The 12,046-nt window shown below is 32.9% G+C and overlaps 1 protein-coding gene across 3 annotated transcripts in view; it reads left to right on the top strand.

Moving 5' to 3' along the window:
• Positions 1–12,046, top strand: part of PIK3C3 (phosphatidylinositol 3-kinase catalytic subunit type 3) — a 156,866-nt gene that overhangs the window by 46,718 nt on the left and 98,102 nt on the right. For all 3 annotated transcript variants that reach the window (XR_004345351.1, XM_032602470.1, XM_032602471.1), the window contains exons 5-7: positions 5,773–5,859; positions 7,832–7,927; positions 10,534–10,605. Coding sequence is in view for 2 of the 3 variants with exons in the window: in XM_032602470.1 (XP_032458361.1) it covers positions 5,773–5,859; positions 7,832–7,927; positions 10,534–10,605 (255 nt within the window). In the remaining variant the exon portion in view is untranslated. The remainder of the gene's footprint in view (positions 1–5,772; positions 5,860–7,831; positions 7,928–10,533; positions 10,606–12,046) is intronic.

Raw genomic sequence — 12,046 nt, 5'->3', positions numbered from 1 at the left:
GCTTTATAGTTCTCTAAAATTTTTAGTAAAAATTTTCATCTAATATTAAATTATTTAATCTGCATTGAGTCTTAGAAGTAAAAGGCCTTACTGTCTAAAGAACTGAAATGGGTGGCTGGAGTGTAACATATCAGTTGGAGAGTTGTAAGAGCTTATTTTGGAGGGGAAGGCAAGGCCTAATCATTTAGGAATTGTGATAGCTAATTCTAGACTTTACCTGATACCTAAAGTCCAGACAAGAGCTAGCTTTGCCATCTTCAAATTCTCTCCCCTTGCTCTTCTGCAATTGAGCAATCAACTGTATGCTTAGATTGTCCAGTAAATGTTGTGCTAGCTAGTCTCCAAAGGTGACCCTCAATGAAATATGCCTCCTGATACTCACACTTCCATGTTGGATCTGCAGTAGCTCTGTGACTCATTTTAACTAACATGATGCAGCTGAACTGATGCTATGCCTGTTCCAGGGCTAAACTTTAAGACAACTTGAAAGCTTCTGTTTTTTGTACTTTTGGGGAATAATGAGCCACCATGTAAGAAGTCCAGCTACCTAGTTGGAGTGTCTATGTTGAAAGACTACCTGGAGAGGGAGCAGCACTGAGAGTGCCTTCAGAAAGAGAGGCCCCACCACTCTGGTTTCCCACCTGTGCCCATCCTTGCCCATGAAGGCGTTGGAAATGTGAGTGAAGCTATCTTGGACATTCCAGCTCCAGCAACCACACGACAACAGTCTCATGAGAGACTGTTAGACTAAGAGAAAAAAAAATATCCAGATGTCCTCAAGAAAATGACTTCTTGATGTCTCCAAGAATCATGAAAAATATTAAAATGAGTGGCGTTTTAAGGCACTGAGTTTTGTGGTGCTTTGTTACATAGTATCAGATAAATAGCACAAGTAGCTAGGGGACATTTTGAGTGGTAACTTTCTAGTGCAACAGAAGTTATAAAACTGATTCAAGCAGAGAGTTAATCTAGAAATTCTGCTGTCAATCTCAAGAGTCTGGTGTGAGACAAACTTGTAAACAAACAGTCATAGCATAAGTGGTACCTCTCATTCTGCAGTTGCTTTTGCATTCAACAGTGTCATAGTGATGTTTCCTAACGGGGTATATGGATTTTTCTTTCTTTTTGATTATAGTATTTCTTAGTGTGTGTGCCATAGTTTACTTAATAGTTCCCACTATTGATAGACATTTATATTCTTTTATGTCTAAGTTTTCCATATTGCAAACAGTGATGCACAAATAAGAATATATCTCAGGTAATTTAAACTTGTACTCCAAAATGGCTTTACCAGTTTATGGTACTACCATCCTTGACCATGCATTCTTTGGTTGCTATTTGTAAGGTTGAGAATGGTCATCTTTTACTATTCAAATACAGAAGGTAAGAATATGCTATATAGGAAGTAATATTTATTGGCAGCAAACATGAATTCTGGAATTAGTGAAATGCCTTCAGAGAATTTTTGATTTGTCTGATTATTTAGTAAGGGAGAGAAAAATGCCCAACACATTCTGCCACATCTAAACTCAATATGCTATTGTCAATTTTTTCCTCAAAGGAAACTAGTGGAGAATTAGCTACTGTATCATAAATATGAAACTTGTGTTTAAAAAAATTACAAAAGTTAATTAGACTTAAATCTTTTACTATGAATGCATCAGTAGAGGAGATAGCAAAGACTGATAGAAGTATGGACTTCATACACCTGGGGTTTAAATCCTAGCTCTGCCACTTCAGTGTGGTAGTTCATGTGATATGACCCTTTATATTTTTATTCATTTAAAAAACTAGTTTGGAACATGTGGCAAAATATAATTCTTTTTAAAGACTGTATGGAATAATACTACCTATCATATTTTGCATCCATTATCCTATTTGAATTTTGCTAGCAGAAATAGAAATTAATACTTCTTTTTGTACATGAGGGTTCAAAAATGACAGAATTCGAAAATGGAGTGCTAGGGTTAGAACCCAGGTCTAATGGCTCCTAGTCTAGCACTCTTTCCTTTAGGTCACATTGCCTGGTGTTCTTTTGGTTCCCTTGTAACTAATTCTTAGTGTTTCCATGTTAGTGTATTTGTCTAATGTTCTACCAGAGCCAGCAAAATGTTTAGTCCCTGCTTTGTGAGTAATAGTGCTAAACACTTTTTGTTGCCTCATCCATTTTCATTTAGAGATTACCTCAAGTGAAAAGGAATTTGTTATTCAGAAGAAAGCTAAGCTGATAATATTTTTACATTACAGTGATCCTCAGACTTTTTGTATGAAGCTACTGTTTTCATTTCTGAACTAGTATGACCATGTAGTTGTGATAAGAGTCCCTTAGTTGAGGAATATAAAGAATATTGACGAAGATTTTTAGTTCTGTGAGAGAGATAATAATTGGTAGAAGTGTTTGGCATCCTTGTAGGAATATACCATCATAACTTGTATAATGGAAATGACAAATCATAAAGACAAGCTACCATTGAAGTCCTTAATGCTCAGTTTTGCTTTATGCTATGAATTTGTTTAGAAAGAAAGAGGGGATTTGATACATGAATAATGCTGATGTTTAAAATTACACTTTCTAAGACAAAATCTAGTTTCAGTTTGAGGACCTTGGAAATTATCTTGAATTCTCTGTATATTTGAAGGATCAATGTATTATTTAATTTGTGAAACCAAGGGTAGGTTAGCATGTAAGACCTTTAGAGGGCTCTACCAACTGCAACTCTAGAAATTCTTTTACCGCTGGTTCTTTCATTACTGTTAATTATTTCATTACTCCTTCTTTTTTTTTTTTTTTTTTTTTTTTTTTTTTTTTTTTTTTTTTTTTTTTTTTTTTTTTTTTATGCGTTACGCGGGCCTCTCACTGTTGTGGCCTCTCCCGTCGCGGAGGACAGGCTCCGGACGCGCAGGCTCAGCGGCCATGGCTCACGGGCCCAGCCGCTCCGCGGCATGTGGGATCCTCCCAGACCGGGGCACGAACCCGTGTCCCCTGCATCGGCAGGCGGACTCTCAACCACTGCGCCACCAGGGAAGCCCTCATTACTCCTTCTTAAAAGTAAAGCACACATGCACACTTATGTGCTTAAGTCTTAGAGTAGTAAATTATAGGCTCCAGAGAAATGCCTTATGTATGTAACTGTTTGTTATTTTTCATATTGAGATGTGAAAAAAAATAGAAGTTTATTTCCAATTTGAAGAACTATCATTATAATTCTCTCCCTTTGTAGTAATCAAAATACAAGAAATATAGAACATGGAGATACTTTCAGGAAAGGCTTCATTATTTTTTAGCATGTTTAGATGGCAGATTGTAGACAATTTAAAATTTTTTGTTTTTCTGTAAAAACTATGATGATTAGTCTCTAGCCAAGTCCATTTCTTATCTTGATAGTTGTGTGTGGCTTCTGTTGTGTATAGGAATGTATCAAATGTGAAGGTGACATAACACTTCTTTTTTTGATTTTTTAGATTTTTTAAAGATTTTATTTTTGTTGAACCGTTTTACATTCACAGCAATACTAAGAGGAAGGTACAGATATTTCTCATATACACTCTGCCCCAGCACAGGTATAGCCTCCCCTATTGTCAACACCTCTCACCACAGTGGTACATTTGTTACAATTTGTTACAATTGATGAACCTATACTGACAACTCATAATCACCCAAAGACCATATACCTCAGTGTTCTCTCTTGGTATTATACATTCTATGGGCTTTGACAAATGTTAATGTCATTTGTCCATCATTATAGTATGATACAGAGTAGTTTTACTGCCCTAAAAATCTTCTGTGCTCCACTTATACATCCCTTCTTCCCCCGCAACCCTGGGCAACTAGTTATCTTTTTATTATCTCCATAGTTTTATCAATACCTTTTCTTTAGTTGTAATCATACTGTACCTAGCCTTTTCAGATTGACCTCTTTCACTTAGCAATGTGCAAGTAATGTGTACTTAAGGTTCCTCCTTGTCTTTTCATTGATTGATACCTCCTTTCCTTTTAGCACTGCATAACATTGTTTGAATGTATTCATTTATCCATTCACTTGGTGAAGGCCATCTGAATTGCTTCCAAGTTTTGGTTATTATAAATAAAGTCGCTATAAATATCCATGTGCAGGCTTTTGTGTGGGCATTAAGTATTCAACTCCTTTGGGTAAATACCAGGGAGGGCAATTCCTGGACTGTATGGTAAGAGTATGTTTAGTTTTGTGAGAAACTGCCACACTGACTTCCAGAATGGCTCTACATTTTTGCATTCCCACCAGCAATTAATGAGAGTTCCTGTAGCTCTACATCCTCACCTGCATTTGATGTTGTCAGTGTTCCAAATCTTGGTCATTCTGATAAGTGTTTAGTGATTTCTCATTGTTTTAATTTGCATTTCCCTGATGACATATGATGTGGAGCATCTTTTCACATGCGTATTTGCCATCCATATCTCTTCTTTGGTGAGTTGTTTATTAAGATCTCTGGCCCATTTTTAAAATCAGGTTGCTTATTTTCTTATTGTTGAGTTTTAAGAGTTCTTTGTATATTTTGGCCAACATTCCTTTATCATATGTGCCTTTTGCAAATATTTTCTCCCGGTCCATGGCTTGTTTTCTCATTCTCTTCACAATGTCTTTCACAGAGCAGAATTTTTTAATTTTAATGAAGTCCAGCTTATTAATGATTTCTTTCATGGATTATGTCTTTGGTGTTGCATCTAAAAAGTTGTCACCATACCCAAGGTCATTTAGGTTTTCTCCTATGTTATCTTCTAGGAGTTTTGTATTTTGCAATTTACATTTAGGTCTGTGGTTCATTTTGAGTTAATTTTTGTGAAGGGTGTAAGGTCTTTGTCTATAAGTATTTGTTTGCATGTGCATGTCCAGTTATCCCAGTGATATTTGAAAAGACTCATTGCTCCATTTTATTGCCTCTGCTTCTTGGTCAGAGATCATTGACTCTATTTATGTGGACTCTTTCTGGACTCCATTCTGTTCCATTGATCCATTTATCTATTCTTTTTCCAGTACCACAATGTTTTGATTACAGTAGCTGTATATTAAGTCTTATAGTTGGGTAATGTATAGCTTCCAGTTTTGTTCTTCAATACTGTGTTGGCTATTATGGATCCTTTGCCTTTACATATAAACTTTAGAATCAATTTGTTGATACCTACAAAATAACATGCTGGGATTTTGTTTTGTTTTGTTTTGTTTTGTTTATGGACTAGGATTGCTTTGAATCTATAAATCAAGTTGGGAAGTACTGACATCTTGACAATATTGAGTCATCTTACCCTGAATGGAGTATCTGCCCATTAATTTACTTCTTTGATTTTGTTCATCAGAGTTTTTTAGTTTTCATCACATAGATCTTGTACATATTTTGTTAGATTTATACCAATTTGATTTTTGGGAGGCACTAATGTAAATGATACTGTGTTTTGATATTGTGTTTTTAATTTCAAATTTTACTTATTGATTGCTGGTAACAATATATAAGAAAGAGATTGACTTTTATATATGAACCTCGTATCCTCCTTGCTGTAATTGCTTATTAGTTCCAGGAGCTTTTTGCCCATTTAAAAATATTTTCTACATAAATGGTCATGTCACCTTTGAATAAAGAAAGTATTATTTATTTCTTCCCAATCTGTATATCATTTATTTCCTTTTTCTTTGCATTAGCTAGTACTTCCAGTGTCATGTTGATGATCATTTCCATTCTTTATCCTCCTTTCTGTGAGATCTGTCGCTTAAAATTTTCTCCATTATATATTTTTTGCAGCTCACCAAAGCTCATCGACAAGGTCACATGGTGAAAGTAGATTGGCTGGACAGATTGACATTTAGAGAAATAGAAATGATAAATGAGGTGGGTTGTATCCCTCTTTTTTATTTCAAAATATTTTCTCCAGAATTTTAACTGAAAAAATTTTTAGAAGAACTATTTATTGCCAGGTATCTCTCAAATGTGGGAGCATTGAGGATTACCTCTAGTTGTGAGGTTTATGCTAATAAAAGGAAAGCTTAGGATATCTGCCTTTCTTATATTTTAGTGTTCTCTTGAACCCCGAAATAGGTAGTGGATATCATAAGTGTACTAAATATCATATAAGTGAAGCCCATGTTAAGCTTGATGCCTCACTTGTGTGTTCTCTCTTTCTCCATATAGCAGTTTATGTCCAAGTTGATTGGATAAATCTGTCAACATAGTGTCAAAACAACCTCTTCACTTCAGTTACCTTAAGTCATCAATAGCAATTCCTCTCTCCAATTAAGATATTCCTTGTCTTATTTAGTACATATAGGGCTGTGCACACTTAATGAGGTTACATGGTTCAAGTAATTTGTGTGCTTTCTTGATCTTGTGTATTGGTCCAGAATATGTTCAATGAAAAGATGGCTTCAGTGAAACTCTTTACAAAAGTTAGAACGACAAAAAAATTTTTTAGGTACACTAGCACTGAAATACTAGATATTTGGCCTAACACTCTATGTCTAAAGAGCAGAAATAATGCTTATATATTAATCACATTAGGAGAGAGGAATAGCAATTTTGTGAAATGCGTAGCTTATAGTGATCACCGCATGGCACAACTGACTTGATTTGTGTTCTTTCAACAGTTTTCAGCAGGTGGAAAGAGAGAAATTTGTCATTTTACAGTGAACACTTAGAAAAATAAAATTTTGACATTGTTCATTTTTAAAAAACAAATTAGTAGTGTCTAACAACATTTATATTCAGTATGAATACAGGGCATCTTTTCTAAATATATACATAATACATTCTTATATACTGAAACTGGAAGAAAATTTTACTTTTTTGAATTTTGATAATAGTCACATTCCAAAAATAGTTTAATCAAAATGCTTTTTTCTTTTTCCTATTTTTAATTAAAAAATACTTTTAATTTTTCTATTCTTCAACTTAGATACCCCTGGGTTTAGGAAATGTAACATTAGAGCATACTTTGCCCATCCTTTTTCACTCACTCTATCTGCACTCTTTAAAACATAGGAGGCTATCTATTATCATAATAGATTATAATATGCTTCATAAAGCTGAACAGTTTAAGTGACCTCCTTAGATCTTTATGATTATATACATATAGATTTAAAGCCATTTTTCAAACTGTTTTGAGTCAGGACTAATCACCCTTTTAAATTTAATTTTATTTTCACTTCATTATTAACATAATATTTGCATTTTTAAGGGGACACATTTATACACACAATCAGCATTTTATATGTTGGGGAAGAAGTAACTATTCCCAGTGTATTTAAAGTGTATTGATAAAACTTTACAAATGATTACAAGTTATTTTAAGACCGTTTATAAATTGTGAAAAACTTGTAAATGTTGTTAAGCTCAAATGACCTCTGTCCTTAGTTACATACACTTTGTTTTACTTTTGTTTTTTGTTATACTTATATTAATTTCTACAGTTAGATTAGTCCATATGGTTTAAGGGTGAACTGTTCTTTGCTTAAAATTATTAGAAATACAAATTTTTTAAAATAAAATAATTCTCCTGCAAATGTATATGAAATACCTTTAAAATGTTATATAATAGAATTCATACTACTGAATAAACCAAAAATGTCATTAAGTTTGAGGAGGGAGTTATAAGTGAGTAGTAGATACTTCTGGATAAAACAGTAGTGCTATATATAATGAAATAGTAGTGCTGTGTAAAACAGTGCATTTATAATAATGAAATAAAAATTTGTTACATTTTAAATTATATTTGATAGAATCCATGTATTACTGAATTGGGAATAACGATACAAACTGATGTTGAAGAAAATCATTTTTCATAAAAAATCTTGTTTTTTTCTTTTAGAGTGAAAAACGAAGTTCTAATTTCATGTACTTGATGGTTGAGTTTCGATGTGTCAAGTGTGATGATAAGGAATATGGTATTGTTTATTATGAAAAGGTATTTTCCTTGGAACTGTTTATGGTCTCTAAAGTAGAAGGGAGGGGAAACATTAAAAACAATTTACCGTTTTTCCTGCTGGGATGAATTCTTTGGCTGCAGAATGGCAGCAGACAGCTGTCAGCAGCAGCTGTTTGTATATACACAAATCAAATCATATAGCTACAACAAGATTACAAAAGCTGATCACTCATGTAATGCAGTTCTGGGTTATAGAATTCAATAAATATGCAAGAGATTAAAAACTTTTTGATTAATTGTTCTGTAAATTGGCAAGTAAGACATTAAAGCAGTAGCTTCATTAACAATTAGTGTCCATTTGAAAAGTAGAAAGAGGGAATCATATGTTTTATGTGGTAGGCTATTGAATGGTAAGGGTATGTTTGTTATTTGAGTGTGTATGTAATGTGTTGGAATTGTATATGTAACAATTCAACATAAGTATGCTTATGAAATAACTTATAAATGTTCATTTATATAATATATGCAGAATTAAGAAAACCATGTTATCAGTAGGCTGTGTGGTAATGAATATGAAGTTATGAATTTGCTCTGGTCTGTTCATTACCAAAAGAAAGTAGTTGTATATTTGATATCTAGCTACTTGAAAAATATCTGTGCCTTAAATGCTTATTTATGGGTCTTCATTTTAGTACTACAGAAATAATAGTATGCATAGTTCAAAACCACATAAATTAGGTACCTTCTGTTATTTTGGAAGTACTGAGACAAGTGCTTATGAGGACAGTGCGAATCAGAATCAGTGTGAATGAGGACAGACTTTCGATACATGGCATAATAGAATAATATTTCTTCTAGCATAGAGCTAAGCTATATGCAGTTTATTTGTTCATTAGAAGCAGCACTTTTAAATTACCTTTACACATTAGTTTTATTTGTTAAAGTTGTCACAAGTGATTTTTTAAAAATATATGTTTTATAACTATTAAATTACTATTTGAAAGATGTTTTCATAATGAAGGTTTAGGGTTTGTATAGTTAATCTGTGATCATTTTTCTGGTACTTTTCAAGTTAATGTATTTTTCCCTTTAGCTTGTACCCCTTCCTAAAGTAAAAGGTTAGGAAAAGTTAACTTGTTTCAGCTTTTTATTTTATAAATAGTACTCTCTGGGAGAAAAATAGATAAGAACATAGACTATTTAATATTGTTTGCTAATTCATTAGAAAAACTACATTAAAAAGGGAAATGTAGGGGAGTGAAATTGTTTTGTTACCAATACATCTTAATAAAATCACTTTTTACATTTTTACTATATGTAATTTCATTAAAAGCAATATTTCCTTCCTATATGGAGTTTATATTGCAGAAACATGCTAATGGTGATGGTACTTTCAATCATTAGAGACTTGAAGGATCTTTTGAAAGACAGCTTTGTTGATAGATGAAATAATAACAGAATAGAAATTAGAAGAATTTCAAGTATTTTTGAAAAGGTTCTTGACCACTTTCTACTGCTTCTTGAAAATTGCCCATAAATTAATGCCTGTCTACCTACCCTGTCATATTTCCACTTAGTGTAAAGATTGCTGGACCAGTGTATTGAATCTAATGGAAATAGACTTTCTTGTCACCTTTTGTGACAGATAGTGAAGATACTTGTCACAGTTGGGCTGATAAATGTGTTTTCTGATGTTGTGACTGAGAACCAGCTTGTTAAACAATGGCTGTGGGAATTTGTGTTTTTTTCTAGGACTCAATTACTAAACCTAAAGTCACAATACTTCCCTTCTTTCAGTCTCTCCTGATTTTGTTGTTCATATCTAAAATTGAAAATATGCTAGCATTTGGAAATTGACAGAAAAACTTGATGCTAGGTGTACAGTTGTGAGGAAATTAATTTCAACCTTAATTAGTTTATCCTTTTCCAGGATGTATGCAGTGATATTTATTATGCAGAATTACCTTTCTTGCCTGAATTGGATAAAAGTAAAAGCCAAAATTCTTCAAAAATGATAATACCAACAAAATAAGACAGATTTATTTCTTAAGAATTGATGGATTAATTCTTGCTATTCAAATTTGCATTGCGTTAAGTATCCTCTGAGAAGCAATGCTGCTGAGTTTCTAGTTGTATGTAAGTTTGAGTAATGTTAACCCACATTTAAAATTCTACTTATTTGAGTGGAACTTAATTGTGATAATTTGAAAAATTACCAAAATCCACTTAGTAGTTTTTGCAAATGATGTGACAGATCCATTGTGCCATATTTTAATTATACTCTTTGGTTTCTTGTTCTAAGTTTGAAAATTAGAACATACTATTTTGACTCAGTCATTGTAAGCAAAGTTTAAAACAAAATCCGGACAGAGACAATCTACTAATTTCCAGACCTCATATCTCTAAAAACTATAATACAGATTTTTTTTATTGTTAGAGTTTATTTTTCTCAAAATATTTTATCAGCAACAAAAGGTAAAAAATGGATATGTATTTTAAAATATAGTTGAAAGAAGATAATATTTTAAAGGGAGGAACAATGTTCATTAAAAATTAAAATACATTAGAGTGCACATGATCATGTATGACGTTTTAACCATTTGGTTAAAAAAATTTTTTTTTAAACTTGTTGTGCTGTAATCCAGGATGGTGATGAGTCATCTCCAATCTTAACAAGCTTTGAGATAGTGAAAGTTCCTGACCCTCAGATGTCTATGGTGAGTCATTGTCAAATTTCTTATGAAAATTCTTTTCTCCAGAATGATTATGACTTAGATCCACATCATACACTTTCTTTTTAAAAGCTATATCTGTAACTACATTGGTTATTTAAAAGTGATTCATAAATTCACTTCAGCTATTGATATATGTAATCAGGTTCAGATGGAATCTTTACAAAAAATATTAACACCTTCAAAAAAGGTCAAGATAGTATAGTGTTGGGGAACCATTTTGTTTAAATTATTGAAAAAGCTATGGAATGCAGTCTTGAAGGACTTGGGGTAACAAGTATTTGAAAGATTGTCATCATAACAGAAGGGAAATTTATTTATACCAGAAGATAACACTAAGATTAATGGATGGAAATTTTAGGGAGACTGATTTTGTTGAAAAACAGGGAAGATTACTGTAGCTACTAGAACTATTCAATTTGGATTATGGTGTCTTGGAGGATTTTGATATACTGCATTGGATTGTTGAGATGATAGCTCTCAGGAATAAGGAAGAGGAAGAATTCCTACTTTGCAGCAGAGATTTAATTTGATGACTTCAGATTTAGAAAGTTCCAGGCAAAAAATCCTTATAGCAACATAATAGATACTGTGATATTTACACTTAGAATTCATGTATATCACTGTGAACTATTTTCTCCTTATTTTATACATTTCTAATTAGATTAATTACCTTCCTAATCAGAACAAAGTAGATAAAAAGTAGTACATGGGAAGATGAAAACATGATGACTGGAGTAAATACAGTTCATTAGAGCAAGAAGTAATGGCTGATGGCCTAACATCAAAGGAAGAAATAGGGGGGAAAAGCAAATAAAAAGTTAGAAAACAAAGGTCGCTCGGAAATCTTAGAAACAAACACCTAAGTACCTTCACAGATCCTATGCCTAGCATAATAAAATAAAGTTAACAGATCTAAAATTGACACCGTGGATTGGAAGAATCAACATTGTGAAAATGACTATACTACCCAAAGGAATCTCCAGATTCAATGCAATCCCTATCAAACTATCACTGGCATTTTTCACAGAACTAGAACAAAAAATTTCACAATTTGTATGGAAACAAAAAAGACCCCGAATAGCCAAAGCAATCTTGAGAAAGAAAAATGGAGCTGGAGGAATCAGGCTCCCAGACTTCAGGCTATACTACAAAGTTACAGTAATCAAGACAGTATGGTACTGGCACAAAGACAGAAATATAGATCAATGGAACAGGATAGAAAGACCAGAGATAAACCCACGGACATATGGTCACCTTACCTTTGATAAAGGAGGCAAGAATATATAAGGGAGAAAAGACAGCCTCTTCAATAACTGGTGCTGGGAAAACTGGACAGCTACATGTAAAAGAATGAAATTAGAACACTCCCTAACACCATACACAAAAATAAATTCAAAATGGATTAAAGACCTAAATATAAGGC

This window comes from Phocoena sinus, chromosome 14 (genome assembly GCF_008692025.1).
Source record: "Phocoena sinus isolate mPhoSin1 chromosome 14, mPhoSin1.pri, whole genome shotgun sequence".
Classification (NCBI taxonomy): domain Eukaryota; kingdom Metazoa; phylum Chordata; class Mammalia; order Artiodactyla; family Phocoenidae; genus Phocoena; species Phocoena sinus.
Note: the sequence above shows the minus strand (reverse complement) of the source record. Positions and strands in the feature narration are given on the sequence as shown.